The sequence below is a fragment of the Oreochromis niloticus genome, linkage group LG3, assembly GCF_001858045.2.
Source record: "Oreochromis niloticus isolate F11D_XX linkage group LG3, O_niloticus_UMD_NMBU, whole genome shotgun sequence".
NCBI lineage: Eukaryota > Metazoa > Chordata > Actinopteri > Cichliformes > Cichlidae > Oreochromis > Oreochromis niloticus.
In genome coordinates, this window is record NC_031967.2 from 72,078,306 (window position 1) to 72,098,661 (window position 20,356).

Genomic DNA, 20,356 nt, shown 5'->3' on the forward strand with positions numbered 1-20,356 from the left:
CTCCGGCTTCCACGCCGCCGCCTGCAGCGCTTCCGTCTCTAGCTTCCACACCAGCTGCCGCCTCTTCATTCACGCCAGCTGCAGCGCCTCCGTCTCCGGCTTCCACGCCGCCGCCAGCTGCAGCTTCACCATCCACGCCAGCGGCAGCCTCACCATCTACGCCGCCAGCTGCAGCGCCGCCGCCTCCGGCTTCCACGCCGCCGCCTGCAGCGCCGCCGCCTCCGGCTTCCACGCCGCCGCCTGCAGCGCTTCCGTCTCTGGCTTCCATACCAGTTGCCGCCTCTTCATTCACGCCAGCTGCAGCCTCACCATCTACGCCGCCAGCTGCAGTGCCTTCGTCTCCGGCTTCCTCGCCGTCACCTGCGGCCTCTTCGTCTCCGGCTTCCTCGCCGTCACCTGCGGCCTCATCGTCTCCGGCTTCCACGCCGTCACCTGCGGCCTCATCGTCTCCGGCTTCCACGCCGTCACCTGCGGCCTCATCGTCTCCGGCTTCCACGCCGTCACCTGCGGCCTCATCGTCTCCGGCTTCCACGCCGTCACCTGCGGCCTCATCGTCTCCGGCTTCCACGCCGTCACCTGCGGCCTCATCGTCTCCGGCTTCCACGCCGTCACCTGCGGCCTCATCGTCTCCGGCTTCCACGCCGTCACCTGCGCTCATCGTCTCCGGCTTCCACGCCGTCACCTGCGCCTCATCGTCTCCGCTTCCCCCGTCACCTGCGGCCTCATCGTCTCCGGCTTCCACGCCGTCACCTGCGGCCTCATCAGCCTCGCCTGGTCCAGCCTCCGAGTCTTCAGCCTCGCCTGGTCCAGCCTCCGAGTCTTCAGCCTCGCCTGGTCCAGCCTCCGAGTCTTCAGCCTCGCCTGGTCCAGCCTCCGAGTCTTCAGCCTCGCCTGGTCCAGCCTCCGAGTCTTCAGCCTCGCCTGGTCCAGCCTCCGAGTCTTCAGCCTCGCCTGGTCCAGCCTCCGAGTCTTCAGCCTCGCCTGGTCCAGCCTCCGAGTCTTCAGCCTCGCCTGGTCCAGCCTCCGAGTCTTCAGCCTCGCCTGGTCCTACCCCGTCGGGGTCCGCAGCTGACTGGCCACCTTTCAGGCCACTGGCCAGGCGACATCGCCGTCGTGGGCGGCCCCCGGACCGCCTCCACCTGGGTCGCCGCCGCTGCCGTCCTCACGGCCGACCCCTGAACTGTGCCCACGTCGGCGCCGCTGCCGTCCTCACGGCCGGCCCCCTGAACTGTCCGGGCTCCTGGGTTGTCGGCCCCCGGGCCGGCCCCCTGACCTGGGTCCACATCGCCACCGTGGCCTTCCGCACGGTCGGCCCCCGGAACTGTTTGGACTCCTGTGCGGTCGGCCCCCTGGCCGGCCCCTGAACTTTTCTGTTTTGGACTCTGTTTCCTTGGGCTCCAGTGTGTTTCTTTTGTTGTTTTTTGGTGCTGGCTCGTGTTTTGCTTTTGGTTTTTTGTCCCTCTTGTGCTCCTGTTTTGGTTTTGCCTCGAGCCCTCCGTCCTGGTCCCCACCGCCCGCCCTGGTCGGGTTGTTTGTTGTTTTGTTTTTGTTTTTTTCTCTCTGGCTGTTTTGTTTCCTTGTTGGGCTGTCTGGGGCCAGCCTTTGACGGGGGGTACTGTCACGATCCTGGGTCCTTTTGACCCAGCGTTTTGTGTTTTCTACCAGTGTCATTTTGGTTCTGTTCTTCCTCCGGTTTAGTGTTGTTCTGTTCTGCCGTCTACCCCTGTGTTAAGTCCGCGTTGCTAGTCTGTGTCTTTGTGTGTATGTGTTTCCTGTTTTATTGTGACGGTCTGTGTCTTATCTCAGTGTGTTCAGTTTACTCTTCCCCTGTCTCGTCAGGTCTGATTACTCCCAGCTGTGCCCTCCTTTTGTGTCTCATTCCCTCGTTATCCTTCTGTGTATTTAAACCTCGTGTCTGCCTCTGTTAGTTGCTGTTTCGTCTGTGTTATTCCCCTCCATTTTCCTGCGTATTCTGGCCGCATTATTCTCCCTGCATCTCCGTTTCATGTTTCAAGGTTTCAGGTTTGTTTTTTGCTTAGCTTTTCCCAGTTTAGTTCATTCTTAGGTTTTGGGTTTTCGCCCACCTCTTCTCCGTTTGTGTCATCCTTTGGTTATTAAAGCTCGCTCACCACTTAAGCAGTCTGCATCTTGGGTCCTTATCTACACTCCACACGTCTGCCACATCGGACGTGACAGCTACTATCATTTTAAAGATATTAATAAAAATTTCTAGAGGTCAACAGAGGTCAACCAGCCCCCCCACATTAATGGAATCAAACAAAATTGATGTCAAACGTTTGTGCTGGTTTGTGCTGCAAAATTCTTTGTTTGTGCTGCTATCATTTTAAAAATTTTAATAAAATAACGTCTTGATGTGTGCTTAATCATCCAGGTAAGTAAATCCCAAAAGGTTGATTCTGTTCATCTGGACATTTTCAGTTGGAGAAACGTTTCATCACTCATCCAAGTGACTTCTTCAGTCTCAGCTGACTGCAGGTTTCCCCAAACCTTATAAACAGTACATTTGCATAGTGAAACTATGCACCACTGAATGAACAATGTGCTGGGGGGTTAGTTCCATGATTGTTAGTATGCAAATTCTTATGACCATTGATCAATGACAACTAATCAAAGCCTACTGATCAATGGCCATGAGTACCATTCACAGAAAGTGGGGAATGGCTACAATCACAGCATTGTAGGATGGCGAAAGATGTACCCTTGGGCCCCCCTTCTCAATTCAGAGATGGTCAGCATCCTGACAGCCCGATGGACGAAGCTGTCTCTCAGGCTGTGTGTTCTGGCCCGGAGGCTCTTCAGTATCCTTCCTGATGGCAGCAAACTGAAGACGCTGCTGAAGGGATGAGTGGAGTCACCTGTAATGGAGAGGACCTTCCAGATGAGGCAGGTGCAGCTGCTCTCACTACCCGTTGTCATTTTTTCCTGCAGAACCCAGTGCAGGAGTCATACCACACAGTGATGCAGCTGGTGAGGATACTCTCAACTGTGCCTCTGTAGAAGGTGCTCATAATGGGGGTTGAATCTCTTGTGCTTCTCAGTTTGCAGGGGAAGTAGAGTCGCTGTTGGTCTTCTCCACATTCAGGGACAGTTTGTTGTTGCTGTACCACTCTGCCAGATGGTTAACTTCACCCCTGTAGTAGATCTCGTCATGGGTCAGCAGAGTGAAGAGAAGGGGGCTCAACACACATCTGGGTTCGAGGTGTTGCTGTCGAGCGTACTATCTGCTGTCTTCCTGTCACGAAATCTAGCAGCCAGTTATACTGTACAGCAAGGTGCTGATCCCCAGCAGATCCAGTTTGTGAATGAGTTGCTGGGGAATGATGATGCTGAAGACTGAACTGAAGTCTATGAACAGCACTCTGACATATGAGTCTCTAGTGTTCAGATGTGTGAGGGCTGAGTAAGGGGCAGTTCAAATTCCATCATCGGTTGAGCGTTTTGACCGGTATGTGAACTAAAATGGATCCAGGTTGGGGGAAAGCGATAATTTGATGCATGACTAACCGTTCAAAGCACTTCATAATGATGAAGTGAGTTTGACAGGACGGTAGTCCTTAAAGCAGGAGGTAGATGACTTCTTGGGTACAGTAATGATGGTGGAGGCTTTGAGGCATGTGGGAACGGCGGCCTGACCCTAGTGATGTGTTAAAGATGTCTGTGAAGACATTTGTGAGTTCCACAGCATAGTCCGTCAGTGCTCGTCCAAGGATGTTATCAGGACCTGGAGCTTTGCGTGTACTGATTTTGGCAAGGGATCTCCACACACTGTCTGGGGATTTGTTCACCACGGTCTGCAGAGTGGGCTTGTAGTCTGTGATGGTTTGTATTCCTTGCCACTGCCTCCAAGTATCTCTGCTGTCGCTGAAGCTTTGCTGTAGCTGATGCCACGTGACAGGTTTGCCCTTGCTGTTCTTTGGCTCACCTAATTCCCGGCTCTGAAGGCTTGCATTTTTCAACCTTAGGAGCATTTAAACCTGACCTGTGAGCCATGGTTTCTGATTGGCCCGGACAGTGATAGTCCTGGTGTCACGACCTGCAGGATCGGCAAGGTGCTGATCAGAATCTCTCCACTCCTAGCCCTCCTTCTCTTCTCTTCTTCCCTCTCTCTCCCCCTCTCCTTCTCTCCCCTGTTTTGCCGGAACTCATGGCAGCTTCACGCCCTCGGTCCACGCCTTCCTGGATTGGGAACACCTGGGCCTCATCAGACCAGCTGGTATATTAGAAGGAGGAGATCAGCTGTTCAATGCTGGATTGTTGTGAAGGCTCTAGTCAGTACACGTCTAGCTCAAGTTTCCTGTGCCTCCGTCTCAGAGACTTAACGAGTGTTTCTTTGTTCCTAGATTCCCCGGACCCGTCCCCGTGTTTCCTCGTGTGGAGTGTGGAAGGAGTGACTGGTCGCTAACGGAGAAGAGAGAGGTTGAACTGAGCGCGTGTGTGATTTCCCCGTTTTCCCTGGAGCCCTGGACCCCTGCCCCTCACGTCTTGTATATAGCACTAACCCCGCACTGTCTGTACATACACTTGGTGAAGATCTGTAAATAAACCGTCTCTGTTTAAACGCTACTCAGGAGTCCTGCGAGTGGATCCTCTAAGCAACTCTAAGCATTTTGGGATGTAGGCAATAACAGTTTCTGTATATTCCTGAAAGTCTGTGGTGTTGTCGTGTGTGGCAGCCTGTGGTGGAACAGCAGTCTTGCAGTGCCTCTGAGGACCCTTCTGGCCACACCTGTACCTGCTTACGAACTGGTTTGGTGACTTTGACCAGGGGCCTGGGGAGCCCATGGCACACCCATGTTTCTGCCTGTAGAACTGACCCTTGTATGTGAAGTAGGTGGAATGAAGACACAGTTCCAAAAGCAAACACACTTGGTCGATGCTGAGAGTGGTCCTGTTGCTGAGGTTGGTGTCATCCTGTAATCTCTTACGGACTACCTCCAACGCTTCCGTGACTGGGATGCAAGTGAAGACAGATGTAACATCTCTCTCTCACTGTACATGTACTGTTTATAAAATTAGGGAAACATAACCTGCACAAACAAAATAATTTGCAGGACAAATGTTTGACATCAATTTTGTTCGATTTGAAGAAGGTAGGGGGGCCAACTTCACTCACATGTGTTTATAAGGTTTGGGGAAACCTGCAGTCAGCTGAGACTGAAGAAGTCACTTGGATGAGTGATGAAACGTTTCTCCAACTGAAAATGTCCAGATGAACAGAATCAACCTTTTGGGATTTACTTACCTGGATGATTAAGCACGCATCAAGACGTTATTTTATTAAAATTTTTAAAATGATAGCAGCACAAACAAAAATTTTTGCAGGACAAACCAGCACAAACGTTTCACATCAATTTTGTTTGATTCCATTAATGTGTGGGGGCTGGTTGACCTCTGTTGACCTCTAGAAATTTTTGTTAATATCTTTAAAATGATAGCAGCACAAACAAAAATTTTTGCAGCACAAACCAGCACAAACGTAGCACAAACGTTTAACATCAATTTTGTTTGATTTGGATAATGTGGGGGGGCTGGCTGACCTTTTGACCTTTACCTTTTCATTAATATCTTTAAAACAGAAGCAGCACAAACCAGCACAAACATAGCACAACTGATTGACACCAATTTTGTTTGATTACATTAATATGGGGGGGGCCGGTTGACCTTTGATGACCTCTAGAAATTTTTTATTAATATCTTTAAAATGATAGTTGCACAAACGAAAATTTTTGCAGCACAAACCAGCACGAATGTAGCACAAACGCTTGATACCACTTTTGTTGGATTTGGGTAATGTGGGGAGGGTGGCTGACCTTTTGACCTTTACATTTTCATTAATATCTTTAAAACAGAAGCAGCACAAACAACAATTTTAGCAGCACAAACCAGCACAAACGTAGCACAGTTGATTGACATAAATTTTGTTTGATTTAATTAATGTGGGGGGGCTGGTTGACCTCTGATGACCTCTAGAAATTTTTATTAATATCTTTAAAATGATAGTAGCAGAAACGAAAATTTTTGCAGCACAAACGTTTGATACCACTTTTTTTGGATTTGATGAAGGTGGGGAGGCCAACTTCACTCACATTACAATTTTAATTCTCCAACAAGTTTTTAGAAGATAATTATTTGTCTTTCATGTTGGCCTAACAAAATAACACAGTGTTATTTTAGATTAAATCAGAGGGTTAAATTCAAACTTGTACACAGAACTACAAAAATACAATGTATCAAATATTGTAAATGTGTAACTCTTTGACACAACATTAACATAATGCATGTGGAAAAATGCACATGCATTTTTTTCCCTTGCACAAAGCGACCAAAGTTGAACATAACTGAATATTAATACTTTAGTATCACAAAGAAATCTATTTCAGTGCATTATGCACACATGTAGCTTATGTACCAACTTAAATACAAGTTTACAAATTTGATTACAGCAAAAGTCTGAAATGCCACGTGAGCTGTTATTTGCAGTGTAACTAAGGCAAAAAGTCATTGCAGGCTACACAGAAAAAGGTCAGTAACAATAGTGTTTAAGTTTGTGGTTTATTTTCTGGCTCTACATAACAAATGCTTCAACCACGAGTGACAGTTCACTTACATCTATAAATCATCATTTATAGATGTAAGCGACTCGTTTTCTGTGTAAATGAACTGCTGCTACTGCTCTAATCTAACTGAGCACTCAGAGCACTTTTTACTACAAGACTCAGCTATTCACACAGTGCTTTCTAAGCACCTTTTATCAAACACTCACGCTTGGATGGAGGCTTTAGACGAAATTTGGGGTTCAGTATCTTGCCCAAGAATACTTCAGCATGCAGACAAGAAGACACATTTAGAAGACAACCCACTGCATCGTCTGAGCCTCAGCCTCAGTCAGTGTTCTCAGTGCACAGAGAGATCCTGCTGGTTTGATGTTTCTGCATCACTAATGTAGATTTATTTTTGACATGCTTGTTTAAGGTTTGGTGCCCAAACAGTGACTGATGGCAACATTTAGATCTGAAAACAAAACGATGAAACTCTGAGAGACACAGGACGATTATTGACTCTGTCCACATAGTGGAAAATTAGTTCTTAATAGAGGAAACATCGTCTACATAACAGACCTAATCAGAAGTAGCGACGCTAAACACAGCAGCTGTGGTTTCCTGTTTGATGTAAAGAGGTCGTCTACCTTCATGTTCAGGCGTCATGTTACAGACACTAACTGGGCATGAAGCTTCAGCTCACTGACTCAGTCTCACTACATGTTCGACTTTACTCCATTAGATTCAAAGTTCTGAACTTTCAGCAGGTTTTGGATGTTTATGAGACAAATTTAAATCATGGGGAAAAAAAACTTTCACCACTTTAATCCTGCAGGTTTGAAACTGTTTTCTACTATTAGGTGATTCTTTGTGTATTTGAGTTCAAGTGTGATGCTCATATGTAAATAACATCTTGTTTTGTTTCCTGTCCAACTGGCCAGCTTTGAGTTGAAGCAAGTAATTGTTGACCAGGTTATGCCCTTTAATGCACATATTAAACAAATATGTAGGACTTTTCAAAGCAAAACCTAGTACAGCACACATAGGGTGAGAGACTATAAAAATAACACAGGAAATACAAACACAGAGACCAAGACTAATATATGTGAACGGAGAATAAACACACTGAGACATGACTGACTGAGGGGACAAACAAGTAAAAATACAGAGAGATGAACATGAAGGGAGAAATCACAGGGATGGAATTTGAAACACAGAGAGACATGAGACAGAACACAGAAAAAACAGACGAACACAGAGAACAGAAAGACACAAGTACGTGACCAGAGATACTGAAAGAATAACAAAACATTGAGAAGAGGCTGGCACAGACTGGACACAAAGGAAATGAACATGAGCAACAAGAAATAGAGAATAAGAAATATAAATAATGAAGACTCTGACAAATTATGGAACCTGAGCTTAAGAGACACCGATATAGAACAAAGGTTGTTGGAAACATCCAAACAAGAGAACAAATAAACACATAGTCCATAGAAAACACAAAAAATAAAGGTCAAAGACTGAGGCCCATCACAGGACACTCTGTGTCAAACATGAGAGTTAATAAGTTCAGAGTATTGATCAGTTTGAAATGATGGAAGCAGCTCCTGAGAGTGACGACTCTTCACCTCGCAGAAGACCTTTGTCACAGTTCAAGCTGCAGAGAATCAAACCAGCAGCAGTTTGATTTCTTCAGTTCCTCATCAATCCTGGTTCCACAGGAGGAACAGGAAACAGGACATCTTCCCCACTTGCTGCCACCATGACTCCATTCATTGGATTAAATGGAAGTGAATGAAGAAAGGAGGAAGCTGATGACTCTCTGTAAATGTTCCCACGGTGAGACTGACACAGTGAAACGTGTCCACAGGACATATGCAGGTCTGTCCTCAGCTTCCTGTTTACACAGAAAGACTTGTCATTTCTTTCACATTCTAACTTCTTCTGTGGTGTCTGTGGTTCCTTCACCTCCTGTAAAAAGGGGACAGTTGAGTAAGTGATGGTTGAGTAATTTACTGTGCTACCAACTACCAACAAACCTAAAACCTAAAAATGTATGTATATGTAACAAATATATGAAACTTTCTGACAGACCAGAAAACAATTAAGTACCTAAGACTTAACCTGAAGTTTAGAGAAAAAATACTTCAGCCCTGTGGTGTTTCCAAATAATCTGTTTCACTCTGTATTCTATGCTTTAGACATGAAACACAGTATTATTGTATATGTGACTGTTTGTAGTTATATAATGACAACAGGACATCAGCAATACATGTTCATCTTGCCTACCTGTGTCCTCAGCTGTCTGAGTGATCATGTTAGCATTTGTTATGTGTGCTTTGGGTTTTTTTGGGTCTGAGGCAACACCATAAAGACAAAAACATACCAGTGAGTGACTGAATATCCGGGGTTCATTTTTGCCTCATTGAACTTTAATTTCCCATCAACCCTTTTTTTTCACCTGAATTCAAGTTATTTTTTGATTTATTGATAATACTACAGAAAAAATATAAATTAAATGAAATATGAGAAAATATGAAATTGAGTTCTTTTTTATTTTATTTCACTTCAAAGTTTAAAATCATAAAAAGATAACGACATCAAAGAAAGTTAAGAACATCACTCGCTATGCTGTAACTTTACTTCTTCCTTTGCTCAATCACAGCACCTCATTAGTATGAATATGCTGGCCTCACTGACTGGCTCTACATGTACCTGAAGGAAAGACTTGTGTTACTTTACACATTCACCTCTGCGTCTTTATCTTCCCACTCGTCTTCCATTCAAGCTAGTTTACTGTTGTTTCACACCATGCTATTACATTTTCAATATGAATTTGATCCAGTTCAGCATACTTTCATGTTCAGTATCTGCTGACATGCACTCTCTGGACTCTGCAGTCAGATACTGTTAAATTTTCTTTCTTATTAGTGTAAAACACAGGCCACAACATTCACATGGCTGTTAAACTGAACTTAAACACATAAAACACTTCATGGTTTATGACACCATGTGTTTTACCTTTGATCATTTCCCACTGGTCACAACAAAGAAGCTCTGTCACACACCGATTTCAGCTTCTCTCATCAGTTAACCACACAAGCAGCACGTGATCTGATGTGGCTAAAATGAATGCTTGTCTCCAGGAACGACGAGCTACTGCTGACTCAGACTTCACTGTTTATGTGCATTTACATCTGACTGCTGCTTCTCGCACAGTGACCCAAACCATTGTGGACACCAAAGACAGAGTGGTTCAGGTCGTATTTTAGACCTTGGTGACTCAGCAGAGTCTTAAAAAGTGGTTGAGGTTTTTAAAATATGGCGTAGTCTACTATTTTTATGTCTCAGAACAATAAAAGAAATACTATATTAATAGTGTCTAAAGTACGTCACAGCACAACTGGCCTTAGAAATGCTCAAGGTCACTGAACCAGCTTCTCCTGGTAGTCCCAAAATCTTGACTAAAGTAAGAGGTGATTTTTTGAGCTACAGACCCAACCTCTGCTAGCATCACCCTGCCCCAAATACAATTGTTGATTTTTGATATACTTCGTTTTATGTGACCAACTTGTGCTTCTCAGCTTTATTTTTGATGAAATAAATCTGGATTAAAAACATACCAAATCCTCTCAAATTATTTTCAATAGCTCCTGTTAAACTGTGTCATACACATTAATCTGAATTTACTCACATCCAATCGAATCACATCCCCCACAGTGGTTCAGTCTCTTTAAACCAATGAATTTCCTGTCTTTCCACATCTCTGTCTGACACTGCTGATTGCCTTATTTTAATAAACAGTGAACTGACCACAGTATAGGTTCAAATGTGAAACCAGTGACATGTTTTCCTGAGAAAAGAGGAAAAGAGCATTCATGTTCTACTTTCTTTTATTTTGATACATTTGAGAAAAAAAATTTCAGTAACCACATTTTATAACCCGAATTTAAAAAAACCTTTAGGTTTAACTTTTTTCTCTCATTTAAGTAACCAGCTAGTTCACAGGTGAATGCATACCTGTAGTGTTTACCTCAGACTGGAGTAAATAACTTCTGGTTGGCTGACTGGCATCTTATTGGTAGACGCTCTACTGGTGACCTCAGCATAAGTGACATCATTTGTAGGAGCTAACTGGTGTCTCCCTGCAGAGATGAAGTGATGTGAATGAATAATGGCAAATACACTGAAAATCATACTGAAGGAGCAGCTGATCACTTCACTGCTGTAGGATGTTTGGAAGCTGTCACCCTTCAAAGACAGTCTGATGTAACATGCACAAGAGTTGGAAGAAAAAACTTATTCTGGACTAAGTAAAGCCATAAAGGCAACATAAGAATGATAAGACCACAGACTGTTCTTGTACAACAGAACAAGTGACTGTCAACCAGGAAAGGAAAAAACAACAACAACCCAAACTGGTATTTGTATCTGTCCTGTTTTAGTCCAAATCTATTTTCTAGGGAGTAAAAATAGAAACTGTGATGGAAGCTGTCTGGACATGCCTGAGATTAGGACTTTAAATGAAAGTTTGAGACAGACTCCATACCTGTGTGTTTATTCCATTGAAGCTGAAGTACAACCAGAATCAGAATCACAAGTATCAGAGAACCAACAGTAGCTACAAGTGGGATGATGAAGGAGGAGCGGGGAAGAGGACGAGGAACACGAGTAGTAAAACTGGAGTTTGTTGATAGGGTTGCTGTTGTTGTAACACAGGTTGTTGTTGTAGTAACAGAGGTTGGTGTAGGAGGACCTGCAGGAGAGATGATGAAGCTGAGTTTAAGTTTTAAGTTTATCGTCAGCCCAGCAGATTGGCTTTAAACAGGAAATGATGGGAGTGTTCTGACCTCTGACCCTCAGAAAGCTCTGAGGAGATGATCCAAAATCATCAGTAGAACACCAGTAGAGACCTTCAGACTGCTGCACATTAATGGTGATGTTTTTCTCTGATTTAGGTCTAACAGGACGTCCATTACAGTAGAAATAAGCTGCAGCTGTGCCACCAGTTTTCTTCTTACAGCGTAGAGTGACATCACTTCCTGTCCTCACAGGAAGTGCAGGGATCTCCAGGATCACAGGTTTATCTGAAGAAAAGAAACACAAGCTGTGTCCAAATTCATGGGCTGCATCCTCCTGAGGCCGCATTTGTAGACCGATTACGTCACAGCGACGCGCCGAAGGCTGTCCAAATTCGTAGACTCCTCCGAATGCAGCCGACAAATGCGTCCTCCTTTTCCCCGAATTTGAAGGATGGGTCGGGTGTGTCCTTCGTGGCCCACCATATCCCAGAATTCATAGCGCAGCCCAGCCAAACTCCAGTTTGGCTGGGCGACGTCTGTTATCCACCAGCTCGATAGCTAGCCGAGAGCTCGGGGGTCACTGAAGCCGCCGAGAACGGCACAACTCCCGGCACATCATTTTCAGATCACCGCGGACTTTTGCTACTCAGGTTAAACGTAATATATAAGTCACTTAGACAACCTAAAAATGTTATTGTTTGTCTTTTTTTCAGTGTTTTATTTGTTCATGAGTAAATCGGTTTGGCTGAGATTAAAGTTATTAGATTAGATTAGATAAAATAAAACTTTATTAATCCCCCGGGTGGGTTCCTCCTTGGTTTTCACACAGCTGAATAAACGTCAAACAGAAAACTGATTAAACAGAAGTGTGAGATGGTCGAGAATTTACGCCAGTGTCCTGTTATATTTTAGATAGCAGAGGCCGAGTTTATTAAACTCCACCAAGACAGCGGTGACGCAAATCTGAAGGCTAGACCGTCCAATTTCCCCAGCCGTTTACTTCTGGCCTACCCGACCTTCTGAGGACCCGGCCCACGTAGACCGCGAAGGCCGGGTCCTCAGGAGGATGCAGCCCATGAATTTGGACACAGCTACAGAGTGATGTAGAGGTGGTATAACAGTGTGCTGTTAGTCTGATGATTAGATGAATGACTTCATTACCTGATACAGTGATGTTGACTTCTTCACTCTTCTCTCCAGCTTCACCTTCACACCAGTAAACTCCACTGATTGGCTTGAACTCATCCAAAAAACAGGATGAACCATTTATCCTCCCAAAGCCCCGCCCACCTGCTCCACATGACTCATTCTCACTTCCTGTGTCCCTCTTCACCGTCCATCCATCAGAGCCCAGCTGACCTTCACATGTCAGAGACACTGAGGCTCCTGTGAAGAACTGCTGCAGGTTTGGACTGACGGTCAGAGAGACTGGAGGACAGACGGACAGTTTCTATCAGTGTTTACACTCAGTGTTTGTCCTGGACCATGGTGCACTGCATCTACTCACCTGCAGAAACAGTCAGTGCAGACAGCAGCAGCACACACACACCTGCAAATGGAGGTCAGAGGTCACTGAAGGTCAGAAGACTAAAGGAAATTAAACATTATGACCACAGGGTCGTAAGTTTCACTCTAATTCCAACCTCTGGTTGGTGGCACTTCTCTAGCCGTCATATACACCCCAGATGCTATCATTTATAACCACACACAGCAAGTGGTTATCTATTTATTTTACAGTCAAAGGATTTCCAATCTAAATTTTCCCTATGAGCATGTCACAAACATACTCTTGGTAGTTATTTTTAAGTTGCTCTACACTTTTTGGCCACCAATGAAAAAACGATAAGTCTATGGCTGTGTCCAAATTCAGGGAAAGGATCCTCAGCAGGATCCTAGCTGTATGTAGGATCCTACCTACCTACATCACATAGGTAGGGTCCTCCAAAGGCAGGGTAGGCCGGATGTTAGCGACTGTGAAATTGAACAGCCTACTAGCCTTCGTTCAAGTCTGCCTTTACTTCCATGTTTTTCCGGTCACTAGCGCCACAGCGCTAAAACTAAAAATGGGCACAGAAATTTTTTTTGTACATTTTTAATTCTCGAAGAGTTAGAAAACCTTTCTCATTGTAGGCTCATCAGAGACAATCATATTCAGGTAAAATAATTTTCTTTACTCATTTAGGAATTACTTAGTTACTTAGCCAGTTTCATGGATAATTTCAGTGACTGCAGGGGAAGGTCACACTGTTGCTGGCCAGAAAGAATTGGGATAACTTAAGGAAAAAATACAAAGTATGCATGTGTGTTATCAACAGTGTTGGGCAAGTTACTTTGAAAAAGTAATTAATTACAGTTACCGGTTACTTCTTCAAAAAAGTAACTGAGTTGGTAACTGAGTTACAATATTCTAAAAGTAATTAATTACTTGAAAAGTAACTATTGCGTTACTTTAAAAAGAACTCTGGGGTCCAGGGTATAATTGCCCATTTTTAACTACTTTTGATTTTCTCTCCACATTTTACCTTTAAAAACTATTTACTTTGCCTTGTTTGGTATCATTCTTTTCAGCACAACCTCATGTGTCTGAATTTACAGTTATGTTTTCATTTTGACATACTGTATTAACACAATTGATCTAAAATCAGACAAAAAACATAAAAATCAGAGTAGAAAAAGTTATATTTTTTACTGTAACAACCACAAACATGTTTAATGAATCATATTTCATAACTTTAAATGCAAATATAAATTGTCAATTTTAAAATCACAAGTTTTATCATTTACCTTTTACCCCTTTTTAAAAATTACCATTTCAAACTATTTACATAACCATCAGGTATTCTGCATTCAGTAAGATGCCACACAAATTATTTGTGCCACTCCAAATATTTCTGTCCACTATAAAGGAGAACATCACAGCCTGATACCTGCAGGTCTGACAGCAGCAGGTGTATCACTGCTGTTTCTACTGTTCTGACACACAACACAAAACTATCCACAACACTACACAGTAACTACACAAGACAACACATTAACTACACACTCCAAACACGCTGAATGTCACAAATCTCACATCTCAAAACTCTCTCTCTCTTTTTCTGCTCTCTCTCTCTCTCCCTAAAACGTCCTCCTCTTCCTAAACAACCATGTTATGTTACCATATCATTTTTGATTGGTCGGCATGGTGCATTTTTCAACCAAGACGAAAGTGCAGGGGTTTTTTGGGTTTTTTGCTCATAAGTAAAGAGTGCTTGCTAGTGCTGTCCTTAGACGTTAAACATGACGAAACTATTGAGGAAAAAACGCCGTGTATATATTGTTTGTCATGACTCTGGTTATACGTGGCCTATCAACACAATTTAAAAACTGGCATCTTGTTGCTTTGTCTTTAAATGGTCATGTGATTGACTTACCACGACTCAATTCCTTGGAATTGTTTGGCATTTTATCGACTCCAGTAGCCCCGAATGACGTCACCATGTTGCGGAGCGTCATTTACCTTGCAGGGCGCCTAAGTGGCTCAAATGCTCAAAAGTTTGATTATACTTTTTGAGAACGGATGACAACAGGGCAACTTGCAATACTTGCAAAGTAGATATTTCATTTAAAGGAGGAAACACTACGAATATGCAAAAGCATTTGCTTACAAAACACGCGATAACCTTAAATGAATGTCGTGTTTTTAATTCCGCTCCGGACTCGTGAATCTCAACCCAGCAGCAGCGGTAACATTTGCACGTCCTCTCCCGTTAATACGGCAGGTAAATAATCAGCTAACAGTGCATATTATGTTAGCGCGATCTGCATTATTACAAAACCTGCCATTACTGTGCGCTGCATTTAGGTGACCATGATGAGAGAGACAGAGTCTGGCTGGCTCAGATGCTGGCAGTTGTCGCTGCAGTCTACCGGTAGCGTCTCCTTTCAGGCCAGGATAGATGAATGTCACCGAGCAGTGACTAAGTTTGTGGTCAAAGGCTTTCACCCATTTGCCACAGCAGATGGTAAGTGAATGTGTTTAATTGTAGGCAGGGACATTACTGGATATTCTTGTGTAATTGCTACAGAATAATTTATGTTATACTTTGTTATTGCTACAGAAGAATATTTATTTTATCATTTTACATTTACAGTTTTTTTTCCTGGGGACCCTGTGACACCCCATTGAAGAACCGTAGGCTGTGGATCTCTTAAGATCTCACTGTTGGGTTTGTAAGGTCATGTTACTCCTAAATTTCTATCTTGTTCAAAGAGAAGATATAAAACAAAGTTCTAAGCTAATCGACCTTAGTGTTCTCCTTTTTTAAAAAGAATCGATAAAGAATCGAATCGTTAAACAGAATCGAAAATGGAATCGGATTCGTGAAAATCTTATCAATACCCATCTCTACACACTACACTGTGAAAGACTGAAATCCTGCAGTGCCTGCAAGGTCCCCCTGTTCAAGAAAGCACATGTACAAGTTAGAGATGGACCGATCCGATATTATGTACTGGAATCGGTCCGATACTGTCCTAAATCACTGGATCGGATATCGGAGAGAAATAAAAAATGTAATCCGATCCGAAGTATCTCATAATCACCTCACAAAACACGCTACTTGGCCTAACCCAGCTCGGCGCATCGGACCAGTATGTGTCACATGATAGAGCGACTGTTGTCTGCGAGACCTGTCGGCAGTCTATCCAACAGGTAGACCACCGGCAAGATGTTGAATCTATTTAATTATTGTAGAAAAATAATTGAAAACTATCCCAGAGAAGTAAAGCAAGTGTGTAAGTTCATCCCTGAATGTTTGCCTAGTATTTCCACGTTAAGCTTAACAACTGATATATTGAGCCACAGCTGGACTGGCCATAGGAGTTCCATATTGAGGTGAAAGGGAAGCGATTTGTCCTGTACTCCCGTCTTTCTTGTTTGTTTATCGCCCACTTTGTGCTAGAAAGAGGAGACCAGAGGATAAACAACAGCAGCACCTTTAAGCGTGATAAGCTGTTGTTAGAATTTATTTAATATTACTTTCTAGTATCAGCTGATGTTTGCTGGAGCCACGGAGGTAAAAGCTGCTGGTCATCTGTTTGGATATGTGGTGAGAGGGAAACATGCAGATGAAACCAGGAGATGTCCTTACTGAATCATCAGAGCTGAACAGGTGATGGAGAAACAGGTTTACCTTTTAGGTGACATGAATGAGTTGAAGGGAAGTTATGAACTGTTTCTGAGAGACAAATAACACCAGAATCCCTTTCTACATAGCTGACTGCTGGTAACTGTGCAGGGGCGGGTCTAGCAAAGTTTTGTCAGGGGCACAAAGAAATATTTTTCTTTGTTATGTCATTTAAAAACTTTGAATAAATATCTGAATCTTACAAAAAAAGTGGTCATCTGATTAAATGTATAGAAGTCCATTATTGTATATAGTAACTAATAAGTCTAATATACCCTAGTAAGCTATAGTACTTTTTCCTTTGGGAAGATACCATCTGTGCAGTCTGCAATTCTGTAGAAGAAAGACGTTGAATCTATTTAATTATTCTTGAAAAATAATTTATTTCTGTGCACTTTTTTTTCCACACTGCATCAAATTAAAGTTGATTACATCGATTAAGCATCAAGAGGTGGAGGGTGGTTCCAGTTGAGGGCACTTTAGCGTGCAGACTGGGGGAGCTGTAGATTGAACCACTGAGCTTCTGATTAGTGATAGCTCCTGAGCACTACCTCCTGAACCAAAGCCACCATGTAAGGAACCAGCATTTGAAGGGTATAAAATGATCCCAACACCTTTCTGCAGCTCCTATGAACTATACACGTGGATAAACGTAACTGCTGGTTAGGCTTTTGTCTGTAAACCCTTATAAACCAGTTTAGGTGACTGGGCCAATATCAACACTTCCACCTCATTAAGGAAGACAGAGCCAGCTAAATGTAACTAGACAAAAACGTAAATACTGTTTGTTTTATTAAACTCAGTCCCACAATGAAAAGTTCACACCTATTGGGTACAAGAAGGAATCAGGTAGAATCTGAACTTAAAAAAGTTTCCTGACATCTTTGTCTGATATTGTAACTGTTTATGACTATAATACCATCCTATAATATGCTGAGAACACTGTGTTGGTAAGCCTGATCTGAATGAAGTGGAGATATAGACTATATATATAGTATATAGACTTAATAGCACCAGGGGAGATAGGTCCACTCCCCTCTCTATATAAAAGGAGAATGGGTGGAATCTCTCTCCACTTTCAGATTTCTGGGCACCCACATCTCCACTGATCTCACCTGGATTCACAACACCAACGCCCCGCTAAAGAAAGCCCAGATTAATACAATTTTGGGGAATTGCTTATGGAAACGGAAAGGTAGTTTTTTTAAAAATTTATTTTATTTAACCTTTATTTAAACAGGAAGATCCCATTGAGATTTAAAACCTCTTTTTCATGGGAGACCTGGCCAAGATAGGCAGCAGCAAGTGTCCCACAGTTACAGAAATTACTCAATTAAACACAGGCATCAACAACACACATGCAAAAATAAATGAAAAAATAAAATTCAGTAAAATTCAGTAAAATTGGTTGCTTTTGGTTGGACATACAGAATGGATAAATATATGATATTAAAGTAACTTGCTGATGGATTTCATCAGCAGTTGAGTGAACAGCTTGGAGAAGCTGTTTGATTTCATTTGCCAGTTTATATTTGAGTCTCACTCTGCTGCTGTTTGAAGCTCATCATCACAAAATAACAAAGCATACAAACAAATGACCAAAAATATTCTCGAGTCCTTTTATTAGACTCAGTCCGTATAATGGAAAACTTGCTCTTAATAGAGGAACGGAAGTCTACATAACAGGCATATAAGATAAACGTGTGGTACATGCAGCTAGCAGCTGTGGTTTCCTGAGCAAAAGCCAATGTTTAATAAAGAGGCGACTGAGTTCTCTACAAGTCATCATGTTAAAGACAGTAAACTGGGCATGAAGCTCCAACTGTCTGAGTAAGTCCAGATTAAACAATGGGTCAGAAATGTAATCTAAAAAAAATAAGATAAAAAAAAAAGTTCTGACCAGAAAAGCAACAAAAACTGTTGATGAGAGAAATTAAACTCATGATATATACACTTTCGTCCTGCTTCACCTGTGTGAAAAGATTTTTTTCTTTTGTTTGATGCCTCTGAGTTATAAGTGTGAGCCGTAATATTTCCTGATTACATTTACTTTTATTTGTATTTCCTTAACCCTATAATAAAACCCAATTAGACAAATAATAAAAGAAGAGTGACTCTTCCAACAGATTTCATTTTAGAGGATTCAAAAACCCTCAGAGCTTCCTACTGCTGAAACTGTTTTCTGTATTCAGTGTGTTGTGAAGCTGTGATAAATGAATGAATGTAAGCATGTGAAGCATTTCAGTGTTTAACTCACCAAGGAGCAGAGACACAGATGAAATCTTCATGTTGTCGAGACGACGACTGACAGCAGAGTGACACCAATGACACCTTAAGCTTCACCACTTCCCTATTAACACTATACATTCGTCACGCTGCTGTTTCGGCAGAGAGAGGCTGAGATACTTCCCTAATAAACTGCATGAGTCATGTTCACAGTAACCCTGACTATTTTGGGTCTAATTAAATCAATTCACTCAAAAAGATCCTCTGGAAGACAGTAGATTTATTGAGTTTAATACACTGAATCATATGGACAGCAATAAAGTACATACACAGATCAGCAAGACAACACAGAGCAAAGCAACCAAAGCCAAGCCCAGACAACAGAGCAACGCAAAGACCAAAGTCCTCCCGCCCCTTAATTTATAGGACCAGTATCCCCACCCCCTGCTCCTGGGTAACTTTGCCCTTGTCCTCCAGCCAAAAACAGCAGCTGCAGGGTCAGGTACCGGCCAAGATACTGGTAGATACAAGATACAGTCAGAGCTCTAATAACCCTTTGCTTTGGCTTATCAGAATAGCTCACAACACAGTCAAATGTCACGCATTAATTCTAATTATGAAATCTTACAACAAGCAGTCAGCAAGGGGCATAATCTTATATCATACACGTGATATAAACATTCCTGGGTAGAGGAATATATAATGCCTGTGTGTGTGTGTGTGTGTGTGTGTGTGTGTGTGATTATATAGTATTGTAATGATCCTTAAGGTGATTTTACCAGAGCTGGAAAGTCTGTTATTCAGGAGAACTCCGTGTTACTGTATCACCTCCAGTGTTGGGTAAGTTACTTTTAAAAAGTAATTAATTACTAATTACTTAATCAATATTGTATTTAAAATACTTATCTAATTACTGTGTCTGAAAAGTAACTTCATTACTCAATAAGTAATTTAACTAAATACTTCTTAAAATCCCTATAAACCTTGAGTGTACAAACAATATCTCCAAAAATTGAATCTGTTCATCTGGACGTAGCGTTTTGTGGGAGAAACGTTTCGTCACATGTACAAACAATAGAAATTAAACTCTTTAAATAATTATTTGTTTATTTTTTTAAAGACGGAGACTCTACAGTTCACAGCGGTAGCATCTCTTCCACAATGTAGCCTGCAGTCATTTTTTAAGCTCACCTTTCAGAAAAGTGAAGAGACGGGAATATGTCCATGTCATAAAACAGCCACTCGCTTCAGCCGAGTCCGACATCTTCCGCTTCAGAATACGACTATGCAGCAAACTGGCGCGAAATGACGCGCAGCTGCACTACAGCGATGTTAAAGCGGCTGAGTTTACTTTTACCTTTAGAAGATAAATTAATGAAATTAAATAATGATATTCAGCGAGTTTAATTATTTTACAATGTAACGCAAGTACATTGTAAGTAACTGTAATTAAAATACCTAAAAATGAACAGTAATCAGTTACTCTACTTTTTCAGTGGAAAAGTAATTTAATTACAGTAACGCGTTACACCCAACACTGATCACCTCATATATGTAGATATATGAGAATCAGAATACTTTATTGATCCCTAGGGGA

At 42.5% G+C, this 20,356-nt stretch overlaps 1 protein-coding gene and 1 long non-coding RNA gene across 2 annotated transcripts; one reads left to right on the forward strand and one right to left on the reverse strand.

The window, feature by feature from the left end:
• Positions 1–4,187: 4,187 nt before the first annotated feature.
• On the forward strand, positions 4,188–4,584 carry LOC109201493 (uncharacterized). Its single transcript, XR_002061550.2, has 2 exons — positions 4,188–4,289; positions 4,362–4,584. It is a non-coding gene; the product is annotated as an uncharacterized LOC109201493 (long non-coding RNA).
• Positions 4,585–7,415: 2,831 nt separating this feature from the next.
• LOC109196954 (uncharacterized) lies at positions 7,416–18,851 on the reverse strand. Its single transcript, XM_019351642.2, has 7 exons — positions 18,791–18,851; positions 12,873–12,914; positions 12,527–12,793; positions 11,414–11,650; positions 11,113–11,319; positions 10,597–10,708; positions 7,416–8,534 (listed from the first exon to the last, which is right to left on the reverse strand). Exons 1-7 carry the CDS (start codon positions 18,819–18,821, stop codon positions 8,528–8,530), a joined length of 903 nt encoding a protein of 300 aa, XP_019207187.1. The 5' UTR covers positions 18,822–18,851; the 3' UTR covers positions 7,416–8,527.
• Positions 18,852–20,356: the final 1,505 nt, after the last annotated feature.